General features: G+C 40.3%; 1 protein-coding gene across 13 annotated transcripts in view; it reads left to right on the top strand.

Annotated features, from left to right (window-relative positions):
* The first annotated feature begins 2,560 nt into the window (after positions 1 to 2,560).
* Positions 2,561 to 25,566, top strand: part of SGIP1 (SH3GL interacting endocytic adaptor 1) — a 221,071-nt gene continuing 198,065 nt past the window's right edge. For all 13 annotated transcript variants that reach the window (XM_032137478.2, XM_032137477.2, XM_032137475.2 and 10 more), the window contains exon 1: positions 2,561 to 2,881. In XM_032137478.2, the coding sequence (XP_031993369.1) occupies positions 2,872 to 2,881 (10 nt within the window). In that variant the 5' untranslated portion in view covers positions 2,561 to 2,871. The remainder of the gene's footprint in view (positions 2,882 to 25,566) is intronic.

Genomic DNA, 25,566 nt, shown 5'->3' with positions numbered 1-25,566 from the left:
TCCCTATATTCTTTAGAACTACCACTTCAAGTCCATTCCAATTAATTTCTGAACTCTGAAATTTCACCTCTGTAAAAAAAAAAAAAAAAAAGTCTTTCCTAATTAACCTCATTTGATTCTGATTTCCTACTTAGCAGTCTTTCGGAAATCTCCAACATGTTACATCTTTGGATGCATCACCTGGTCTTTCACTAACTTCTTCTCTGTGCATTTGGTACAACTCCCAGTTGGCTGCAAACTTCTTTGATGCATCTGCCAAGCCCTTTGGTAGTAATAATACTAATACTAAAAAGCTAACATGCAGGTCTTATTATGCTCCAGACAAAATGCTAAGTAATTAATAGCAAAGTATTTGAATACTGTCTGGCACATAGTAAGCCATTAATGCAGGTTTGTTATTATTACCATTTATAGCCCAATTAACTTGGCATTATTATTCTCTCCATTTCAAGATAAGAAAACTGTGAGGCACAGAGAATTACATAAATTGCTCAGAGTCACAGAGCTCATTATGTGGCACAAACAAAACTTGGTGCGCATCTATTTGACAGGAATACCCATCAATGTTCTTAATCATTACAAAAAATTTGCTAAACACACACACACATGCACACACACGCACACACACACACAAATCAATCCTTTTTACAATAATACCCCTCCAGTTTTCAGAGCAGTGTAAGTTGTACTCAAGGGAGGTTTTACTTGGGAATTCGTTCCCCTTTTAAAATTTAACTGTCTTAGAGACATGAGAAAAAAGTCACAAGTATTTGTATCTCCCTGGAGATTTTCATTTTAAAATTTAGAGGCCACTGAAGTATGTGTCCTTAGGGAGAACAATGGGTTTTTCAAAACTTCTAAGTTGCTAAGGAGCTGTGTTTTGCTTTTTAACTATGAATATGCTACTTCAGTCAGTCATCAGTACGTCATATTTGCTTTGGTAGAAAGAGCTAGGCCATGTCCAGGGCTGAGCAGTAGAAAAAGTTCATGAGTATATTGCTAATATAAATGATTAATAATACATTACAGGCTGAACCCTGATCATACCGTGCATCTTCTTCCAGTTGTTTTGAGTACATTTTCATCTGATGCTCACAACTGCTCTCTATTGTAACAGCTTTTCTCCTGGTCATACTGTGAAATTATACAGGGAGAAATGCCCACTTCTGATGTTTTCTTTCCTGAGTTCTAAAGAAGGCTTTCCCTTTCCTCCCATTTCCTTTCCTTTTTCTCTGCCTTCTCCCTTTCATAGGCTGCCCTGCCCTTTTCTTCCTTCGCTGTCTGAGCTTTCTTGAAGGGAACCAAGGGTCCTAGATCCCCCAGGCCTGGGCCCTTCTGAAAGGCTCCAGGGTCTCTGGAGAGCAGTCAGGTGACAGACTGAACCCAACCAGGCCCAGTGACATAACTTCCCACTTAGGCAGCTGCACAGCGCCCAGATCTCATCCCTGGAAGCTTCAAAACCCAGGGCTCCGCCACAACGAGGCACAACTGCCTCCCTCCAGGTTTCCACTTGGGTGAATGAATAGGCTTGAAGGCGACTCCAGATGCAGGAGGCGCGTCGCGGAGAAACGTGTCATTTAGGAGAAAGTTTGTTTCCTACAGAGACTGCAGTTGGCAGCTGCAGCCCCAGTCGGTTGCGAGAAAAGCTCCCCACCTGGGGAAGCGAGGCAGCTCCCGTGTGCGCTCGGCGGGGAGGACGCGGTGGCGGGGGGACTCGAACTCGGTCGTCGAAGGGCGCCCTGCAGGGTCCCGTCTGTAGCCCGGACGGCGGGCCCACGTTGGAGTGGGAGGGAGCCGGCGTGCACAGCTGTCTTTGGTCGGGCTCAGGCTTCCGCTCCCTGCCTGCTCCCCTTTCCAGCCTCCCGCCCCAGAAACGATCTCGAGCGTTGCCAGTTTGATTCCAGAGCCCCACTCGGGTGGGTTCTTTTGTTTCTTTGTTTTAATGACAGTTCTCAGCCCTTCGGCATGTCATGCGCAATTAATTCCCTGGCTCTCACGAAGGCAGCTGGGCTGAAATTTCTTCTGCATCATCCTTTTGGGGATAATTGTTTATGATGTGACGTCAGTCGGATTGATTTTTCTCTCTTGAATGAAGGGTGGGAGGGGAGAAAGAGAGACGGAGAGAGAGAGAGAGACGCACAGATGTGCACGGAGGCCACAGACACTGACATTTGGAATTCCTTCAGGGTAAAAGGACACCGGAATGGGAGCTTAAAAGTATGTTGCTAAGATTTCAGGCTGCACGGAATTATTAAGTTTTTCTTAAAAAAAAAAAAAAAAAGAAAGAAAGAAAAAGAAAAGAACCCCCTCCGCAGCGAGCCACTTAGGTGCTCCTTTCACGCCAGAGTCCCCTGTTAAGGTGGCAGCCCTTGATAACTAATCTCGGGCATCCAGCCGCTGCTGTAAGCTTAAGGAGACGACGAGGAGGGGCGGGGGAAGTGCGTCACCAGGTGGGGAAGGGGCTGTGTATTTGGTGACAAGCGGGAGGCGATGGGGGTGGAGGGGAATGGGGACGGGAAATAGGTTCTGTGTGCTCTCCGGGGGTATTGTGTCAGGAGATGCAGGCTGGCTACCATGTGACGCGGTCCAAAGCTGAAGGGATTGGCCGAGGCAGCGCAGGCGGTGCAGCTCGGCCGGCTTGCCGTTCCTCTCCCTTTCTCTCAGCATCTTCCTGGTAGCCTGCCTGTAGGTGAAGCAGCACCAGCAGCATCCATGGCCTGTCTTTTGGCTTAACAGTTATCTCCTTTGGCTTCGGCAGCGGATGGAATAGACCTCAGCAGCGGCGTGGTGAGGACTTCGCTGGGACCTGGAATCGTATCCTCCTGTGTTTTTTCAGACTCCTTGGAAATTAAGGAATGCAATTCTGCCACCATGATGGAAGGTAGGATGCTTTCTGCTGTGGTTGACTGGCTTCAGGCAAGGTTTGGGCAGAACAGCATTAAAGAATATGTGCAGCCAGTGTATGTGGCGGTTCTAGAACCTGGTTGCCAAGGTTTTGCAAGCAGAAATGCTGCAGTTTGCTTGCAGTGGATCTGGGCTCAGACTAATGGAATCAAACCACAGGGCTGCTGCCTAGCTCAGAACCTACAGAGCTCCCAGCTCCTTTGAGAGAGAAAAGCCTAAAGTGTTTGCAGGCAGCTGAGATGGAGCTAGGAAAGAGCTTGCAGAGCAAATAAGTTGGGCGAGAAGATAAGGTTTTCTGTTCTGGGTTCCTGGGACTACACTGATTAAACATTTACAATGGAAACTTGTTTTCTGAAATTGACATTAGACAGGAGAGGTCATTAACAGAGTTATCCATGCAGACATTTTCAGTGAACTGTTTAAAATTATAAAAATTCTCATAAGGTATTTTTATCTCTGCTGTTTACATCATATTATTGGGATGGGGAGGGCAGCAAATTTGGTCCACAAACTGTAGTTGTATGAGAATGTCATTGCCACAGAATGAAAAATATAAGGAAAATATCCGGGCCTCTTGCCTCCTGATTCGGGGTCTTATCAGGTTAAAAAAGAATTTTGTGCTCCCTAAATGCTTTCCCTGTCCAATGGTTTTTAGCCAAGTATCAAATGATTATTTGCTGATGATCTTTTTGCATATTCAATATTGAGTGTCAGGAGGAACTTTCCCTGGGGAGATGCTGTTTAAACTATATTTTATTCTGCTAAATTACCCTTCCCAGCCTGAAACTGTGACAGCCAAGATTGTCTCAAAAAACAGCAAGCTGATCAGGAAAGAAGCAAGCAGCTCTATGCAAGCTTTGATTTTCTGTTTTCACACTATAGGATGGTGCAAAACTCCTGGCCTTTCCTAAGATGACAGGCAGAAATTTGTCCCCAGCCTGGATTTCACAGTGCAGAACTGAGTGCATAATGGGTCTCAAATCAGCCATGAAAATGGCAGAGAGACCACCTCTTAAAGCCAAGGTTTGTCCTACGGATTTTAACTATTCCTTAGAAATTTACCAAAATGGAATAAGAGGAGGAAGATTTCATAAAAACAGCAGTGTAGCCTGTACTTATTTGGCAGAAATGAATTCTTTTTGCTCTCCCTGTCATCATGTCAAACATTGTTCATGTGATTTGGGGGAGTGAAGAATTCTAGAGTCAAAACCCACAGATTTTCGAACATAGCCTTAAAAGAGAGATTGGGTAGGATTTTGTTATGGAGCTGAGTCTTGTTTGCAAAAAGCTCTCAAGCTAGCCCTTTAAATCCAGGCCTAAATAAATTGAGATTGCTAACACTCTCAGATTAAATCATTTTCATTAATTCAAATGGATTTAATCTTTGAATAACAAGGCAAGACAAACAGAAAGAGTATTATTTATGCACTTTTCAATTAAAAGCTCATGTGGATTATCTTCTTCAGAAAAAATATCTTGCCTGTAGAGGTACTGTATTTCTCCAGCTCAATTTCATATAGCATGTCTTAAAAATGCATCTGCACACATTCTGATTAGATTTCAGTCTTGCATAGAGAATTGGATGCTCTTTCTTATCACTTCTTGCCTTGCAAACCATGACACTAAAGTATCTTTTTTGAAGGTTGTAACGTTTTTTGATGCTCATTAATGATTCTCCTGGTAATATGGCCTATTGTGCCATCCAAGAATGTCAGTTCAAAGCCCTGTGATAAGCTTATCCAGGCTGCCTAAACCAAAATGAGAACTGCAACAAAGACTTGTGCTGGAGCTGAATTAGCACTATTGCTCTGGGTTTGCCAAATTTATCTAATGAAGGATGTTATCTTAGCACTGGTATGAATTAGAGGTTACACTATAGATACAGTTGTCTTTCACCAGCTCTTTTGCAAGAGAAATTGGACAGGTGTTCCCACTGGCTTAAATAGCTAAATGAAATTAACATTTATTTCTACCCATAGCTCCTACTTAAATGTTCTTAAGCCTTATTATCTTCACAGTTCAGTGACCTTAGAAAACCAAATAGGAGCTTAACCAAAAATCAGTTTGCTATCAGTTGCCTTCCAAGTTAGTTGACAGTCTTTTTGGCAATATACGTTCATGTTTCTGGTATTGCATGGCAGAATTTCACCTCTGAATTGCTCTTATTCTGAAGGTGTGGTATATAATTATTATTTGCACTTAACTCATCTCTAGAGATTGCCAGGCTCTGTACATCTACCACAATAACCTTGGAAAGATAAGGAACCTCATAAAAGGCACCCCAAATTTGTCATGGCAGTTCTTTGTTGAAACATTAGTGGACTCTGAGAATGTGCCATCAAAACAGCTAGTTAAAATCATATTTCTTCTCAACTAGTGTGTCTCACACAAACACATTTCTGGAAAGGAAGAAAACATATATTTGCACTTGTGTGTATGTACATTTCTATATTGCCAAAGTGTTTTAGTCTGCTGCTCAGAAAAAGCATGGGCATGGCAACTTTTCAAAGGCACTTCTCTACTTTGTGTAAAGCAAGAGTAAACAAATATTCAGCAGAATGGGTCATAGTAAACTACGTTTCGTTTGTGTGGAACAGGATATAGGCTCCATTCATTCAATGCCTATTGGAAGTCCATCCAATCATAGATGATAAATGTTACTAGCTCCTCAGTGATCCTAATTTCATGGAAGTCAACGAAATAATTCCCCAGGGACCACAAGCAGGTGATTAGTAGTTTGTGGATCCATGGTTCTTTTAACATATTTTAATTAAAAAACATATTTTAAGGGACTTGATTTGTTGCTTCCTGCATACTTTATCTTTTGGCAGTGGTTGGCATTGAGTTGTTTCTTTTCTGAAGAAAGCCACATTATCTGGAGCCTTCTGTAGTATAAATGTGATGGGAAAGATGAGGAGCAAAGGGAATTATTAACTAAGGAGTGTACGTATTGGCTAAGCTTACAATGAAGTCTATGTGGTTAGGGCAACTATTCAAGGACTGTTTTTTGATATATTATCATTAAAGTTTGAAAATGGCATTCTTTAGCTATCCTTTCTAAGATAACTGGAACTAAGTCAGAGTTTCTTGGGCTGTCTATTCGTGAGGGTGTCTAGAAAGTACTTTCCTTGTTCACATAGGCCCAACCGAAGGCGTTTTGTGTTTTTAGTTCCATATTCAGGCTCTTAGGTGCTATACTAGAAAGATAAGTTTCTGGGTGCCAATGGTTTCATTTTATATGATAATTTAAAAAATTAACAAGCAAATATTTTAAGGGCTTACTGGGTTTAATTACAATATTCAGGATAATTTAATATATTTTATTATATTTACTACTCATAATAACCTGAAAATAAGTATATTGTATATACAGTGCTTTTTTCAGTCCCTTTCTACATTTCAAAAGTAAAAATAATGCATTGAGGCAAAAAAATGGTGGAGTGGAATTTGAACCGACATCCATTTAACCACAAAGCTCATGTTTTTGACCTTCCAGGAACCTCTTAGTTTCGCTTTGCATCAGGCTGGGCATGTTAACCTAATTGAAAAATAGGCTGTAGTGCCTTTTGGTGCATATTCTGTGTGTCTCTGTTTTAAATATGAATATTCACAGAACTATACTCTTTTATTTCTTATTAATGCTTTTTATGTCCAAAATCATTATTTTAAAAATTTTGCATAATTGAAGAGTAACTAAACTTCTGTTGTTGCAATAAACCTTATAAACACTAAGAACTTCTTCTTTTCCTAGCTAGAAATAGAGTTTTACTAAAATAACATTTGGAAAATTCTTTGGTTTGGTCAGAAAAGAGCAAGACACCTTGAAGCTGGAGCTGTTCATTTTGTAGTTAGTTAAGAAGTTTTAAAGGGAATGCTTCTAATTTTCCTACTGATTCTCTTCTTTAAATGATGAAATTACTTTAGAAAATCTAAACATGCAGATATAAGGTTCCAATATATGTTCCATCACTTGTGTAATTTCTCATCTTCTCCAGTGTTCTGTGTCATAAAGAACCTCTTTAGATATATATGTTCCCATCCAAATGTCAGGGGTCAACTTTAAACTTCTAAAAAGAATATGGAGTCTTTAAAAAAATTAAATTAGATAAACCACACTAGAAGACTCTGGATCATTCTTTCTGTTGGATGTAGCACATACACTATCCATGTTCCAAATAAACAAGGTACAGGAAGTTACCAACTCACAATTTTTATGTTCCTGAAAGTTTGTTTGTGAGTTGGTTACTTGGAGCATGTTTTCCCATTGGAATAATGATACAAATAATAGACTCTCACACAAGTCCATCAAAGGCTATTAACCCAATATCTAGCTAACATACAAATATTTGCCATAAAATGTGTAAAGAACAGTATGGTTCCCATAGTAATCAAATAGAAGAAAATTATGGCATTAAATGTGTTTTTAATTTTGGATGCTGCTGTTTGAAGGAAAGAAGCTTTAATTGGAGGACAATGAAGAGCTGGAGAAAAAATTGGATGGTATCTTTAGAATACCATCAAATACTTTAGGTATTTTCAGAAGTTTTAGATATTCACGACACTGAATTTTTCAATTATGTTCAATTTTATTTTCATACTTGTGGCTTACCTTTCCTCAATTCCATTTTATCATATGAACTGCTTTTAAATTATGAGTAAAGTCATGATGTAAACTCACAGACTGAATTAAAAGTGGGAGAGAGAATTTACTGAGATAATTCTAAAGGAGTTGGAAGAGAGAAAAATGATAAGGGATTATAATGAATTTGGGCTCATATGTATGAGTAAGTCCCATTTGGAGAAATTGACTGAATAAGAAAGAGGTCACAGGTAGAACAGAATTGAGGAGCATAGTAAAAGCAGGAAAAAGTAGGGTGTGAGGCAGAGGTATCGGGTCTTACAGGTTTGTGTGCTAACTACCAAATGTAGGTACGGGCACACAATGGCAAGCTTTCCATGGAAGAGAGACTGGGGAAGTGCATTTAGACTTGGGAAGCGATGGGCATCTATTCTTGGAACTTGTATGTTAATTAACTACATCTGCAGGATATTAGAAAGATCTGATATTAGAAAGATATTAGGCATCTAGAATTAAATACTTCACATCACACGCCTTCCATGTTTACGAAAACTTCTATATCTTCCCATTTCTCTTAAAATCCATAGGCTACAAGACCCTGCGTGCTCTGACCTGCTGTGCCTTTTCAAGCTCATCAAATACTTCACTCACACTGAAAGCCACACCGCCTGCCTCCTGGTGTTTAGAATAAACACTTTCATGCCTCAGGGCTTTTTCTTTGCCTAAAACACTCCTTTTGCAGGTCATGGAGTTACCAATTCTCTTGTGGTCCCAGCAAAACTGCCACCTCCTCAGGCAGCCTTTGCTATCATCCTTGTCATCTCAAAGGTATATCCTGGGCTACTGAGTCCGTCTCAGCCCGCTCTCTCTCCTCAGAGCTGTTTATGGCTTGTGGTTGCTTTCAGTGCATGGGCTGAATCTCTCACTCAAAGGTAAGCTCCAAGAGGGCAGAAATCTGGTCTACCATATTCATCTCTGTATCTTTAGCTCTTGGCACACTGTAAATACTTAACATGTTTATTAATTGAATAAGTGAACAAAACTAGATATAAATGGCTCAGATAACTGTATACTATTCATTATTAGGTATTATTTTGGGCATTATGATGGACATAAGAAAAAAACGCTCAAATGTGTATTCTCACTGGAGAAATAAAATCAATAAACATGAAACAATTAGGAAATAAGACAATATTCTGCAGTGATAAATTGTGAGAAATAGATAATATATATTGAGATGCAAAAATAAAAGAAATAGTTCATTTGAAAATAGGTACTTGGGCTTGAATTGTTTTGGTGATGAGCTCCTAGGAAATGATTTCATAATGAAAAGAGGCACATTGTAGCATCACCATTCAAAGAATTCCCAGAGTCAGTTTTGTCAATATCCTGGATATGCTTTTTTTCTTTTCTCTCTTCCTTTGCCTTCCTTGCATTTCTGCCTTTCCTTTCTCTACTTTTCTCATTCTTCCATCCCACCTTTCCCTTCCTGGGTTCTCATTCCTTTTCTCTGGTTTATGGCCAAGCCTGAAAATGGTGGCTTATAAAGCCAGCAGGTTTGACTTGGAATCTGGGGAAGTATTTTTAAATAAATGAATGAATGTAAATGAGTGTAATGTTGTTCTGTTTATTTGTGTGTATAGTGGCAATGTCATGGTATATGAGATTTTTCAGATGCAAATTACTCCTGATTGAAGAATTTGTTAATCTTAGGAGCTCAATGTGTTAGCTGATTTTATGCAGTTGGGCTTTTTAGTAGAAAGAACATGAACCCAGAAGTCAGACTTCAGTTTTGAGTCTAAGTGTTGTGACTGCTTGGCTGTATGCCATGAGAAAGTTACTTTACGTTCCTGGGCTCTGTTTCCTTGCACACAAAATGAGATAATTGATCTGCCATACCTCTAGAACTTCCAGCTCTAACAGTCTCTGGCATTGGCTGAATGATTGGGATTCCTCACATCTACTCTCTCCAAGGTTTGAATTCTAATGATTGACTCCTTTTCCTCTCACTTCAAAACATATTCATCCCTGACACACAAATAACTGAAATGCATTACTGTCTGCCTTTTATTAGTTTAATTTTTCTCTATGTTTATTTTGCATCCACAATTTAGTTTTGTCTCTTTGCTGTACTGGAACACAAAAAGTGCATTTATGGCAACCCTCTTCTGCAACTCCTAGTCTAGAGCTGTCTATTTAGTCATCAAATATTCTGTATCGAATGCACACTAGGCATTATTCTAGGTGCTATAAGCTCAGTAGTGAACAAAACAGATTAAAATGTCTGCCCATGTGGGCATCCTTTTGCAGAAGTCAGTCAGCATGAGCTTATGTGATCCATGGATCAAGTGACAGGTGAGCATTCAGAAGTCTAGCATTCAGATACCGGTTCTGTGAATGTCTTATGACAGTGCCCCTTGGGCTCATTCTTCTCACACATTTAATAAATGAATGAGTATCATGTCCTTGTCTTAGCTCACCATTCCAAACCCAGAGTTACAGCTGAGAGCTCAGCAGCAACTCTAGGCTTGAACATTTTCACAGAAAAGATGTAAATGCCATGAAAGTGTCATTCCAGGATCAAAATTACTCATCTACTCACGTTTTTTGGTGTATACCAAAAACTTTCATTTTTATTTTTGGTTCATATCCACTTCTGTTATGTGTCAGGACTAGTGTTTTAGGATTTTTGAAAACCTGTGTGGAGTTACCTATGTTTCTTTTCTTTAACAAACAATATAAGGAGGAAAATATTGAGCTCACTTAGGGCGTTGTCAAAGATTATGTGACATTTGCACATGCTTAAAAGTTTTACAAATGCTTTATTCATCTAACAGACACACCTGGAGTGTTTCTGATATCTCAGTTGCTGTACTAGGCACAATGAAAATGACAGCAAAACACAAGGCAACAATGTCCCTCGTCTTCAGAAGCATAGAGTCTAGTATATGATACCACATTTGCATGTACATATTTTATTCGTGCCATGTCTCTGTGTGATAGAAAGAATAAGTACAGTAATCCTCCCTTATCTGCAGAGGATATGTTCCAAGATCCCCAGCGGATGCCTGAAACTGCAGATATTACCAAACCCTATATGCACTATGCTTTTTCCTATACATATATATGAGATAAAGTTGATTTATATGTATGATTATATATATACCTTCATAGGTATCAATCAATAGGTATCAGCTTTACCTATGATAATTTTACCTTTATCATAGGTAAAAGTAAATTTACCTATGATAAAGTTAATTTGTAAATTAGGCACAGTAGGAGATTGGCAACAATAACTAATAATAAAATTTAGAACAGTTATAACAATCTGCTATAATAAAAGTTATGCGAATGCGGTGTCTGTCTCAAAATATTTTGTTATACAGTACGCACCTCTCTTCTGATGATGTGAGATGTTACAGTGCCTACATGGTGAGAAGAAGTGGAGTGAATGACGTATGCATTGTGACACAGTGTTAGGCTGCCATTGACCTTGAACATAAGCACTGTGATATGCAACAATATGATGACTGAGATGACTACTAAGTGACTAAGAACAGGTAGTGTAGACAGCGTGGATACACTGGACAAAGGACTGATTCATGTCCCAGACAGGATGGAGTAGGATGGCACGAGATTTCATTACACTACTCACAATGGTGTGCAATTTAAAACTTATGAATTGGTTATTTCTATAATTTTTCATTTAATATTTTCAGACCACAGTTGACTGTGGGTAACTGAACCCACAGCAAATGAAACCTTGGATAAGGAGAGACTTTTGTATTACTAACCTTATTTTAAACAGAAGGAAACTAGGGCCCACTAAGGTTAAGTGACGCTCAAGGTGACCACCTTACTAGTGGCAGAAACAGCGCTTATCAGCCAGGCTTGACTCCTAGTTAAGTGCTGTTTATTTGTATAATGGCGTAACTGGAAAATCTTGCTCATATCTAAAGTGTTTGGCCTAGGTCTCTGACTGGCAAGTAAACAGCAGATTGTTTAAATCTGACTGGATGTTTCAAAAGCCTTTTTCAGAACTAAGCAAGTTAATTTTATTATCAGGTCATGATCTTTCAGAACAGTCATCAACTTGAAGAAGGCCACCTCACACAGAAGGGTTTTATCCCAGTGGGCTCTTTTCAGTAGCTCTCCCTGTTTTTCTACAGTTTTCTGAGGGAGAGGGTCATGATGTGATGTCACTAGTCCAGTGGACTCTAAACTTTCACAGCTTACCTTCTACCACACATTTTATCAAAAAGGCTGGTTCCCACCAAGAACAAAAGCCCCCTTTTTTCCCCTGAAAAGGACAGCTCAGTGTTCACTGATATTTTATGAAAGCTGTGGCTGTTATCATGAAAACATGATAATGTGTGCCATCATTTGAAGATTAACCAAATGGGTTCAACCTCATTTTATAGTTGCAGAAACCAAGGCCAAATGAAAAGACTTACCTAAGGATTTTTATTCTCTCTGTAACAGGACAAGTCAAAGTTTATTTTAGTAATGATTCCAAAACTGTGAATAGACAAAGATTTGGAGCCCATGGTGTCTTTCACGTTCAAAGGTGCTGAGGCTGGCTGGGTGACTGCCAAAAGACACAAATGAATGTGTCCCCAGGGTCGTCCTTCTACTGAGTACACATACAATGTGACCATTTATAGCTTTCTCCCCTGATTTTCTCAGTGAGTCAGTACAGTGTGGGGGGAAGGGCCAGGACTTGAAGAGGGACTATACCACCTCTGTTACTGGGTGACCTTGACTGAGTTCTGGAACGGTTGGCCTCAGCTTCCCCATTTGTAAGGGGAGAATAATGCTGGCTACCTACCTCATCGAGTCATTATGAAGAGCAAATGAAATAATAAATATACATCTGAGAGAGTGTGGTGCAGATGCCAGTTTTTTCTCAGACAGTTTTCTCTCAACCTATATACCCATGATAAAGTTTAATTTATAAATTAGGCACAGCAAGAGATTGCCAACAATAACTAATAATAAAATAGAACAGTTTCCATTGTTGTATTGGGTGTTACTTGCGGATTTCTTAGCCTTTGGAGGCTAGACATTACTGCTTGCTGTTTTGCTTTTTCTGTAGATTATTGCTGTACCTCTCCTGAAGACAGGCCTTACAGATTTCTTTCTCCTCTTCACCATACTATTAAGTTACAAGCATACTCTATCATCCTTTATTCTCAATGTCCATGTGCTAGGCCACCCCTTTCTTGACGATGTACAGCATCAGTAATCAATCAAGCCATCTTTCTCCCTAGCTTTAGTATCTATCTCAACATCATATTCCAGGAAATTCCTGTGAATTGATTGGAATTGGCACATGAGATGATATTACCTTGCATTCCTTACCACAAGCAGTTTCCCAAAGTTGAAATACAGGGAATAAAACTAGAATACAGGCCGGGTGAGGTGGCTCATACCTGTAATTCCAGCCCTTAGGGAGGCCGAGGCAAGTGGATCACTTGAAGCCAGGAGTTACAGACCAGGCTGGCCTACATGGCGAGACCCTGCCTCTACTAAAATTACAAAAAAATTAGCTGGGCATGGTGGTGCACACCTGTACTCCCAGCTAATCAGGAGGCTGTGGTGGGAGAATCACTTGAACCTTGGAAGCAGAGGCTGCAGTGAGCTGTGATCATGTCACTGCACTCCAGCCTGGGCCACAGAGGGAGACTCTGTCTCAAAAACAAACAAACACACATACAAAAAACTACTAGAATATAGGTGATCTACCTGTGCACCCACCTTTACACGTGCCCTTAGTGAATCACCAAAAATGACATGTCAAAAATTGCTCACAGCAGCAGTTCTGGTAACAATGGCAGGAAATGGTCTCTAAGCCCGATTGTGGGTAGAACCTTACTCCTATGCTATTGACTGTAACCATTAAATTTCTCTTAGCCTCCTTGTGCCCTAATTTGAAGAACTATGTCTACCAGGTAGCCAAGCTAGAGTCACTGCTTGGATTCATTCCTAATTCCTCCTTCCTTCCTGTCCTACATCAGTAGGTCCTTAAGATCTGTAGATTGTCTTTCCTAAGCTCTTGACTCTGTTCTCTGTCTTTTATCCCCTGCTAACACATCTGATCAGACCTTGCTGCTTCCACCTTCCAGTGAATCCTCCTCACAGCCACCAAAGACATCAATTTCCTCATCTGCCTTTGATTGTTTACCATGCTTCTAAGATGCAGTCCAAATGCCTTAGTGTGCTGTGCAAAGTTTTCACACACAGGCTGCCTTCAGCCTCATCTCTCACTGGCCCAGCCAGACAGAGCTCCTTGCCATTCTCTTGCCCTTGAACTTGCCATTCCTTTCCTTCTCTATATGGAAACAGTCTGTTCTGACTTTTCAAGTGGACTAAGAAAAGACTGCCTGCCTTCAGTGAAGCCTTCACATATGCAGCAGGTTGAGAATGAGAGCACTAGCTTTGGAGTCAGGCTGATCCAGCTTAAACCTGTGTGTGTGACTCTAGGGAGCTAGTGAACATGTTTCCTTCTCAGGAAAGTGGATGTGATGATAACAGTCTTTCTCATGGGTAATCTAAACATGTAAGTTTGCAAAAATTAAATCAGAAAGTGCACTTGCAGCACTTGGAGTTTTCCAGAGAGACAGAACTGAACAAATTGTGTGTGTGTGTGTGTGTGTGTGTGTACATACACACACACAGAGAGAGAGAGAGAGAGAGAGGAATTTTTAAATAAGGAATTGGCTCACATGATTGTAGGGACTGGCATGGCAAGTCCAAAATTTGTAGGGAAGGCTGGCAGGCCAGTAACTCAAGCAGGGGTTGATGGTGAAGTCTTAAGATAAAATGGTAAGCTCCCAATAAATCTTAATTACTGTTCTCTTTTAGGCATAACACATTCTTATACCTGCTTTTTTCCTTGCTCAAAAACCAAGGACTATGCCACAGTAGAGACCACATTTTACTCACTTTAGGATTCCCAATGTGTGGCATGTGTGTAAATGCTCAATAAATACCCAGTTTTAATAAATGAATCCTGTGTAAGGATCACAAACTTTTGGTGAAAAGAGTCAAGCCACCCAGCATATGGTTATTGTGAGAATTAAATGAGTTAAAATATGCAAAGCATTTAGAAGAGTATTTGGTCCATAGTAAAAGCTTATTAAATGTTAATGTCATGTGCACATCAAAGGTCCCAGTAAAGTTCCTGGATGCCAGGCAATACCCTGGATTGTGCTTCCTCTGCTCTTCCCAAAGCACCCATCTGCCACGTAGGATCACACTGGCTGAGAGCCACATTCTGGTTCCAGGAGTGTGCAGTTAATATAGTATCTCACACATGTCTGCCTGACTCCTTTAATCATTTCCTCTGATTTTAAGAGGACAAGTTTCATTGCAGAAAACTTGCAAAATAAGAAGATACACAGAAGAAAATTAAATTCCCAAATAATCTCATTGTTATGAAAGAACCAACCATTACTACAGTTTGTTGAGTGCAGAACATGAACTTTGGAGACAGATAACCTGAAGTTCCTTAACCCTTGGTGATCTCATCAGCATCATAATTTGTTTTACTATTCCTCTGTCATCATATATTTAGGCTTGATTTATATATTGAGCAAGAATTGCTTAGATTAAGGAGTCTTGTGGTACGGTATGACTTCTTGGCTCCTATTTAGTAAGTTACCCTGATGAGGTGGTAAGAATTCTGCATTGGATTCTAGTCCTGGCATTGCCCCAGCCAGTTGAGTGACTTTAGACAAGGCTTTAACACTGGGGAAAGAAAGCAAGGTAGTGAAGAGAAATTGATTTTAATTAGAAAAATTCTAATATCTCCTGGCACCTTTCTTTATTAGTTATGAGGATAAGACCAAGAATTTGCTAGGTGGGTAAGAACAGATTTGGAGTGTCCTTTCTGCAAGCCCTGACTGTGTCTATTGGGTTAAGTCATCACCTCTCTATTTTCCCATCTGTAGACTGGTAAATTACATGAGTGTTTCTGACTTTCTTACTGGGTTGAATATTGAAGCATTAAAATATATGTGAAAATATTTTGAAAGCTGCAAAATTTTTATGTAAGTATAATGTAGTATTAGAGCATTATTAGTTTCAGTATCTTGGAAATTCTGAAGAGTTGAAGAGTTGGGTTAGATATTTTGAAGGCACCAACTCATTTTAAAACTCTATGATGAATCCCTGCTACAGGCAACCCCTTTCCACATATCCTCAAATTTCCATGTCTACAAATGATTTTTTTTTTTTTCATTTTTGGATACCAGAAGATAAGCACCTTTCCAAATTTAATGATTTATTTAAATGGAGATGGATATACGGAATTTTGTTAAACTGAATAAAAATATTGTTAGCAATAATGGATACATAGTGGGACAATTTAAAATGCAGTTTAAAGTGTGTTCAACTGAAATCTATCTTGGCCTCGTTACAAACCCAAATATAGTTCTGTATACAATTTCAGCAAAGTCTAATCCTCTTCATCTAAATGCCAGATCAAACGATTTCATCTGGATTTCTTCTCTCGAGTTTCCTGCTATCTTCTGTCTTCATGGCAACCCAGTTCAAGCTGGCACAATGAAGAACAGGGCTCGTCGCACTCTTGATCAAATTTTGACTAAGACACATAGGAAGTGTTGTAGTGACAGTGCAGGGCGATGAGCTAGCCAGGGGTCTAGTTGTGAGACACAGGCGAGCAAGACACATAGAGACCTTGCTGTCATGGAGCCTGAGTTCAAGTATGAGGACACAAGATTAACAAACCAAATGAATGAACAAGATCATCTCAGATTACCTGTAAAATCAGTGAAAGAGGCAAAATAGAATCATGTGGTGGAGAATGGGAGGGGTGCTGGTGAAGCCTACTTTACGTGGTAACGGAAGGTTTTTCTGAGAAGGGGCACTTGAACGGAGACCGCTATATCTTGTGACCCATGAAGCTCTGGAACAGCATCTCAGGAGTGAAAACAGCAGGTGAAGTGCCGAGGCCTTGGTGAACTCAAGGACAAGAGGGAAGCCAGCATGGCCAGAGACCAGTGAGGAAGGGAACAGAGGCAGGAGAGAAGAACAGGAGATTCACATCAGGCAGGGCTTTGTGAGCAATGGAGGTGGATCTGGAATGGATTCTGAAGCAATGGAAAGCCACTGGAGAGGGTGAAGGAGAAGGTCATGCTTTTGCTTACATCTTTAGACAATTACTTGGGTTGTCAGATAAACTTTAGTAGCTACAGATGGCATTCTAGCTTTTTTATTTTTTTTTTTTTTTTTTGAGGAGGAGGAGGAGGGATTGTCTTGAATCTGTGTTTGAATAATAAATATTCTGATTTTATTTAAATTTTATGTTTATTTGTGGGAAAGCTGATGGAGATTGGAAGGGATGGTGGTGCCCTCCCCCAAGCCACTCATTAGCACCATCACTATTGAGGTCTGTAGGCTCAAAGTGAAGGTTTAATTTAGCTATTGAATAAACTCTTTCTAACCCAAACGGTTCTGGCATTAGGCTTTTTCAGAGACATGCTGACAGCTGAAAAAAATGAAGATATTAGAGATACAAGGGTATCGTGCACTTTTTTATGTACTTATTTTTAAATGGCTTTGAAGCACTTCAGTTATTTGATAGCCGTTCTGATACTGAATCAGTTTGTTTATTAGGGGGGCTTTCATCATTTCATCACTGAGGATTTTTCTCTCTAGGCCAGATCAGAAAGATAGAAATACTTAAGGGATCTTACTGTGGACAGAGGTTGACCTCTCCATGTTTCATTTTTCTCTCCAAATGTTTCCATTAAAACATTTTGTGTCCTCTCTGAATGTCATCTACTGAGATACCTACTGTTCACCTTAACTAGATTCACCTGCACACTTCTCCAATTCATAGCCGTCTCTTCCTACCTGCAGGTGCCAAAACTTACTATGCCCTAAATTGCATTTTTACCCAAGAGGAAAATATATGCAAGGCTTCCTGTAGGCAGGAATTGTTCCTGGTCTAGTTTCCTTTGGGACAGGAACAGGCCTCTGGTTTTCTTTTATAATTTCTTATATAATATAGCAGCTAAATGCACAGGCTTGGAAGTTAAAAAATACTTGGGTTCAGATCCTAACTCTGAGACTTGCTGGCTGTGCACCCCTGGGCAAGCCTGAGCTTAAGCTCCTTCTGCCTGCCTGCCTGCCTCCCTCCCTCCCTCCCTCCCTCCCTTCCTTCCTTCCTTCTTTCCCTTCCTCCTGTCTTCCTTGCTTCCTCTCTTACTCTTTTTTTTCCTTTTTAAACTATCGCAAATTACAAGCTTGTCTGCAACTATTTATTGAGGTTTCAAATATTGTGCTAGGTACTAGATATACATAGTGAGCAAACCTCATGAAACAGACATTGTGAAGCTTACAGTTTAGTGACAATGACATTAAAATAACACAGATAACCAAATGATTATAAGTGAGCAAAGTTATGTGAAGGAAGCATTGAATGGGATTCTCAAAGAGCTTTTTAAATAAGGACCTAACCTGGTAAGGTGAGAGTAAGTCAAAGTGGCAAGCATTAAATGACACTACGTGTGTGTAGAGTCAAACACGTTTCCTGTTACTTTTACATTCAATTGCTCATGTTATCCTTATTATTATCACTGCCATTGGCATTGTTAATATTATCAGCACCCCCATGCTTGTGCACATCCTTGATTCAGTGAACTTCCCCAGAACTTGCTACAAGATGATACCAAAATGTCTTTTTACAATATTCTTGGTCACTTGCCTTGATGTGCTCTACATCTGTGCTTCCTGACCCCTGCCAGCTTGCCTAGTTTCTGACCAGGTATCTGAGCAGTTTCTGGGGCTACACACTCATATTTTGGTTTCCATCCATACATTGACTCCCCAGAATCCTTAGAAGACCTCTGATCTTATTGCTCCATCTCCTAAATAAGTGTCATCTAAACCCAACATCACAGCTGCCCTGTTGCTCTGTTGTTCCAGAAGGAAGCAGGAATCTTCTAGGGAATTTTCCAAAAGAAAAGAAGAGTCCCTCCCAGTATCTTTGAGTTCTTTTAAAGAGCTCATTGCTATACCCACTCTGCTCTATAAGCACCTGCTCTGGCTGAATTATGAGACAGAGGGATATTCCTTCTCATTATTCTTGAGAAAATCTTTCTTGTTCACCACTGGCCTAGGTCCTAGGCCATAAATCTAATCTTCAGATTTCATCGTTTCTCCACACCAAAGGCTGTGAAATTATGGTTTATTTTTTATTTTTTATATTGTCAGTGCATATGTGTTACATACACCTATGTATGGCGAACGCTTGATTTTCCTAGCAGATTGGTGAGAGGAAGAGCTCTTAATAGCCAATAGCCCTGAATCACCTCTTCTACTAAAGTTTCTATAACTGGCTTTAGTTTTCCTTTGCTTTTCTTCCCATTCTCTAATTAGACCTCACCAAAAGATAGTTGCCCTGTAACTTACCAAAACACAGCTGCCCCAGAACAGCCCTAGATCTCTGGATATTGCATAATAAAAAAAAGACTGAGAATAACATTATCCAAGAAGTGTTCCATAATTTCTCTTAACAAGTAGATACAGCTATTACCACAATTGCATAGATGAATGCCATATATAAGGCACCTGTCTCCAACGTGTGCAAAAGTCCAAGATTGTAGATTCTGAGATGAAATTAACTCACAGAAGATGACCCAAGGTTGGTAGTAATAATATTCATTATTAATTATTCTGCCCAACTTATCAGTGTACCAGGCTCTGAGTGAGGGGCTGTATAAAATGGTGGATCACCTATCTCTCACCATACCTCTATGAGGAGTAGTCTTAATCCCATTTGATAGATGAAGAAACCGAGGCTCAAGATCACATGCACAGCTAGGGAGTGGCAGAGCAGGATGGGACCACCGGGTCCTAGCTGGTGTGATCTCTGAACCACTGCGTTTACCACCAAACATCATGATGGGTTATGTTAAGAAAGCTGAGTTGGAGAGGTCCTTGTCCCTTGTAATGAGCAGAGACGTCATGTGGAGCCTCTGGATCACTTCTCATCATCTCCTCTGAGTTCTTGGACATGCCCACTTTGTTGGCTATTGGCTATGTATCTTAAAGGGTCTTTACAGACTTCAGAAAATTCATTTAACAACACAATTTCTGGGGCTATGCTACCCTTGGTGCTTCCACCTCACCTTTCTTTTCTGCACCGTGTGCTCATTTGCACCATCACACTGCTCCCTCTTTTCTTCTGCTCTCTTACCTGGTTGGCATAGTGCTGCTGCTGCTTCCTGTGTTCCTCCTGTTCTGTGGTCTCTGCCTTCCTTCTTCCCTCACACAGGCAAGTTTATGTAGCAGCAAAGCATCAATAAGACAGCAGCCTTTTGAGCTAGGCTGCTTGACTTTGCACCTTAACCCAATTTCACTTACTACTCCACTATTTTGGCTAATTTACTTCTCTTTTCTGTGGCTCTACTTTCTGTTTTCTCAGCCTTGAAATCAATACCTATCTCATGAAGCTATTTTGAGGAATAAATAAGTTAACATATGTGAAGTACATAGCTTAGTGGTTGCCATATAATAAGTGCTCTCCTAATTAATCTTCTTTTTTTTTGTTTACATTTCCATGATAAGAGGTAATTTACATCAGGAAATCCCATTATTTGGGTGAGAGAGAAAATGACTTCAACCACTATAAGGAAAACCCTTCCTTGAGGAAGAAAAAGCAGATAAGTTTTCCCTTTAAGGTGCTTCTCATTCCCTAATTTTCAAGCTCCCCTTGGCCACAGCAGTGAGTTGGCTGACTGCCACTAGGACCTCAGAGACCAACACATCAGCCAAGTTTTGTTTTTCTCTTAACTCTTGCACTTCCCATCTCTCCAACTCCCAGCTGCCCTTATTCACAATGCTGGGACGACAGCTCCATGTTTGGGTCACGGTTGACCTGAGCCTTGCAGTCTTCAGCGGGTAGGCAGAAAGCTGGGGGAATGGTGGCTTCCTGTTCATTTGCACCACAACAGTCAGGCATTGGGGAATAGATGATAACTTTATGTGCATGCAGGGAACAGAAACAGTAAAGAAGAATTCAAAATGACCCTCAAAGCCAGCTGCATACGAAACTTTTCATGAAGCACTTAATTTATGCTCACTGCCTCTTGTTATAGATGGCATTTTTTTTTCATTTTAAAAATAAAGTCATCGAAAATGAGGCCAACGGCCGGGCGTGGTAGTTCACACCTATAATCCCAGCACTTTGGGAGGCCAAGGTGGGTGGATCATTTGAGGTCAGAAGTTTGAGACCAATCTGGCCAACATGGTGAAACTCCACCTCTACTAAAAATACAAAAATTAGCCGGGTGTGGTGGTGGGCACCCATAGTCCCAGCTACTCCAGAGGCTGAGGTAGGAGAATTGCTTGAACTTGGGAGGTGGAGGTTGCAGTGAGCCAAGATCGCACCACTGCACTCCAGCCTGGGCGACAGAGCAAGACTCCAGTAAAAAAAAAAAATGAGGCCAAGGAAAGTGAAATAATTTGTTTAAGAGCTACAGGATTTCAATACCTATGCTCTTCATCACCTCATAGTGCTGCTCCCTTCACTTTGCTATGCATCCTTCTTCCCACACTCCCCTCTCCTGGCCTCAGTGACTTCATCTGTAAAATGATAGTTTTGTCACAGTGATGTTGGAGTTTCCTTCCAGCTCTGACATTCTGGCACTCTTGGGTTGGCATCCAAGTTTAGAAACACTGTTGCCAGTGGTCACTTTCTGAGTGTCCAGCAGGATGTGTCTGGACAGGCCTCATTTACTCGTTGCTGCTTGGTTTATGCGGCAGTCATCTGTGACTCTCTCACTGAATCACATTACAGCTTACATTATCCTGTCTCCTGTACCAACCAAACATACTTTGTTCCATTACCACTGAGCAAATCCTCTAAGGAATCTAATACAGCTCCAAGAATTCCCTTCTGGTAGTTGCTTAATGTGTGTTTCCTTCACCCACAAGTCAACACAATTTCAGAACAAGATGCTCCACAAAGTCTAAATGAGGTTGGGGTCAAGTATAGACGGGAAGCAACCCAACAACCATTGAGCTCTACTGAGTTAAAAATCTTTTTCTTTGCTTTTTACAATCTTTTGAGATTAGATGCTTTCTCTAAGGTTCAGACAGAATAAGGTCCTTAGCCAATGCAAATAATGCAATTTTGAGTCTGCCTATATGTTATCCATACTACTGTAACCTTTCCCTTGGTATAACACGTTGGGCATCCCTAATCCTAGAAAATCCGAAATCTAAAATACCTTAAAATGTGAAAATTTTTGAGCAGTAACATGATGCCATAAGTGGAAAAGTCCACACCTAACCTCATATGACAGGCCACAGTCAAAATGCAATCAAAACTTTGTTTCATGGACAAAATTATTTAAAATAGTGTATAAAATTACCTTCAGGCTGTGTTTATAAGGTATGTATATAAAACATAAATGGATTTTGTGTTTAGACTTGGGTCTCATCCCCAAGATACCTCCTAAGGCATATGCAAGTATCCAAAAATCTGAAAAAATTCAGAATCTAAAACACTTCTGGGTCCCAAGCATTTTGGATAAGGAATACTCAACCTGTAATAGAAAGAGTCACAAATTGGAAATATTCCAACTTTGCTACCGATTTTTAACATATTGTTTTGATTAAGGCACGCATCTATACAATGCGTCTGTAAAAGTGATTATCTTTAAACTGAGTAATCTTAGAGATTCTCTATCTGGAGCCAGGTTAATGCTTAAGTCATCTCAACTGATTAGGAGAACATTAAATCATCTTTCATTCTTCTTTCTCCTTTATCTCATAAGTTCAGTCACCAAGTACTATCAGTGCTCTATTCAGAATGCCTCTCTCTATTTTTCTTCCCTTTCTGTCACCACCACTGTAAATCTGAACATTATGCTACTCCCAGAATCCTGAAATAGATTTCAAGCTGCACATATTCCCAGGCTCTACCCAACTTCCCTCCTAGTCCTTCATTTGTGCCCTCCTCATATACATAGTGCTCACTTCTTGCTCACATCTTAAACCTCCATTTTTCCTTCTCCGTCACTTGTGTTATCAAGTTCTCTGGGTTTCAATAAACAGAACCTACCCAAAATATATTTTCTGTTCTCCCATGTCCACCATCTTTATCTTATATCTGAACCTTTACCAGGGCTGTTTTCTGCAACTCTGTTCATCTAATTCTTCCAAATCTTTCATGGCCCAGCCAAAGTACAGAAAAGAGCCCTGTCCCTCTTGCTCATCAAGAGGGATGTGTCCTAAGCACTAGTACAATCCCAGGCTCATAATAAGAGCTTAGTAAATATTGGTTGAATTAACAAATGACTCCCTTCCACAAAGGTTTCCCTGACTAATTCAGCCCAATTCATGTCAGAATTTTCTAACCCCAATGGCATCAATTTAGCAGCTATATGGTCTTGTAGTTTCAGGGAATTGCTTTGTTTTCATCCATTTAAGGAAGACCAAAATCAATGAAACTATAAGAAGGTGTTGAACTGGATGAATCCTAGCTCTGGCCATACCTCTTACAGGGTAGAGGAGAAAAAAGCACTACCTATGTATCAGGCCCAGTTCCAAATGCGTTATCCCTACTGTTCCCATTAAACTTACAACAGTGTGAGGTAAGTGCTAAATTATCCCCCATTTATTGATGTGAAAACTGAGATTCAGAGAGGCTAAGTAACTTGCTTAAGTTAAGAAAGCTAGAACGTGGTTAAGCCAGGATTTGAACCCAGCGATTCTGGCGACAGATGTACAATCATTAGCATTATACTATGCTACCTCTCACATCACTGCAAAACACAGGAAAATATTGAGTATCTCACCAGAGTAATGCCAAGACTAAAACAAACAAACAAACAAAAACAGCTCCTCAGTCAGCCTTTCTGGTCAATGGAGCATAATATAATCATCTTATTAGGAATGGACAGCTCTTTAGATTCAGCTCTTGCTTATTCATAATCCCCGGTAAGATGCTCTCCTGGCTGCTTATAAATAGGTCTGCTCTTGTGTTTTGGCCCTCAGTGATAACAACCTTGCCCTAGCTGGAGCTCTCCTTTTTTCCTTTGAATTCTCGGGACCTCTGAAATGCCACAAGGCTAACGGCAGGATGTGCCTTCTTTAAGGAAGCCCTACTTCCTGGAGCTTCTCTGGCAAGCTGTCCTAGGCAGCTCTTCACTGCAAGCCGCTGATCAGCTGAATGAAAATGAAGTGGGCATTTGTATTTCCCCACTGATTGAGTTGGCTCAACTTGATGTAGGTTCAAATTCACAAAAGCGTGTGCAGGCTTGCTTCCAGGCTTGCAATGGAGCTGGAGGAGGGTAGGCTGTGCGCCTGGCTTTCTTGCAAAGCATGGCCTTGGATATGTGTCACTGGTACCCTCAAAAACCAAGTCTCCAGAATCCCCCACCCCAACCTACAAGTCATGGGATGATTTATGCAAGGTGCCCTACTTCCGATGCCAACTGGACCCTGTTCAAATGAGCGTGGAGATCAGAAAGTATTATTTAAAGGGTGAGTGAACTCATCATGGCTAAAATGATCTGTAAAACAAAATATCTCAAACTGTCCCCCTGCTGGTTATTTAACCTTAATATTTTTGCTTTACTTGAAAGCTTTTCCCTTAGAAAAACCTGGCTCTTGGTCAGTGAATGCCAGTTATCTAAGAGAATGTCAGCCTGGTTAAATTGTTTTCTGAATTCTTGCTTGACAAACAACAATTATAATAGTACCTTGATATTTACAAGTTTAACATTCAGATTTTTTGTATTTGTACAATGCACTTTAGGATCACAACAAGGAGTAATTTGTAGGTGCCCTGAGATGTGACTATAAATCATCCACTTAGGGATGCAGAGGTTGAGGTGAGGGTCAGTCAGAGAATATACCTAGCTGAGCACCCAGCATCCACATCTCAACAGGTCCGTTATTCTCTAGAGTAGTAATTACAATTTAGGGATTCTTGTCCAAATGTCAAGGGTGAACTCTATTTCTGAGTCAGTGAAATAGCTTTAGATTTTTGTACAAATGATTGTGACATAAGGCTTTTGGAATTTTCCCATTCCACACCCAGAGCAGACATTGCTAATAAATCAAGTGCTCTAATCAAATGCAGCCTGAATCAGAATTTTCTGCAAAAGGTTAATTGGATTTGGTGCTTGAAAATGTGAAAATTGCTCAGTATTGCTGGGCTTTGGAAGGTCTAAAGTAAGCGGCCTATTTTTTTTCCCTTTAACTCGAGCCTGACATTAAATTCGGATTTCTCTATCCTCTCCTACACATGTTTGGGTCTCTCAGACAGAACATACCTAGCATTCTCCAAACACATCAGGGAACTGGGTCACTTCATTTGGTCTGCACACCTCTGGCAATGGGATTGGGATAAATGTTTAGGGAGGAGTAGGTAATGAAAAGGAGGAATAATGATCAGATTTCATGTGGAGAAAAATAGGTAAGCACAGGCTAGACAAAATTTCCATTAGGCAAAATAATGTCCCAACCAGAAACTCACCTATTGTTACCAAAAAGAGTCTACTTCTTGGCCTAATTTATGAATGGTGCCACACCTGAAATTAACTTTTGTTAGAAGTGGAAATGTACTAATCTATAGAAGACACTTACACTTTGTGGATTTGTGATTCAATTTTGAATACTTAATACTTATTGAATTCTTCCACTGTAACAATCAGATACCTTATATGGTAGGCCTCTTTGCATGTCAGTTTGCCTGCTGGAGCATGAGCTCTGTGAGGATGGGGAATGGGAAACACTTTTTTTAAAAACCTGCTTCCAGGAAACTATCAGTATGCCTTCAATGTGGTAAGCGTGAATGAATAACTGATATTTAGTATGAGTGGTTTTAATCACAGAGTCTTATTCACCATGGAGCAGTTATAGACCTGTTCCAATGACAACTTCTCTTGATTCCAGGTTTTCCAAAATTGGAGACAATGGCATTCATCTCTCTCTCCTGCTCATTTTACCCTGACAGTTGGGCTGGCTTCATGGGTCTGTAATCTGCACATAAGGGCCCATGCTTAGAGGGGCCCTACACTTGGTTTAATACTCTGCCGTCA

The sequence above is a fragment of the Hylobates moloch genome, unplaced genomic scaffold, assembly GCF_009828535.3.
Source record: "Hylobates moloch isolate HMO894 unplaced genomic scaffold, HMol_V3 SCAFFOLD_18, whole genome shotgun sequence".
In the NCBI taxonomy this organism is placed as follows: Eukaryota; Metazoa; Chordata; class Mammalia; order Primates; family Hylobatidae; genus Hylobates; species Hylobates moloch.
Note: the sequence above shows the minus strand (reverse complement) of the source record. Positions and strands in the feature narration are given on the sequence as shown.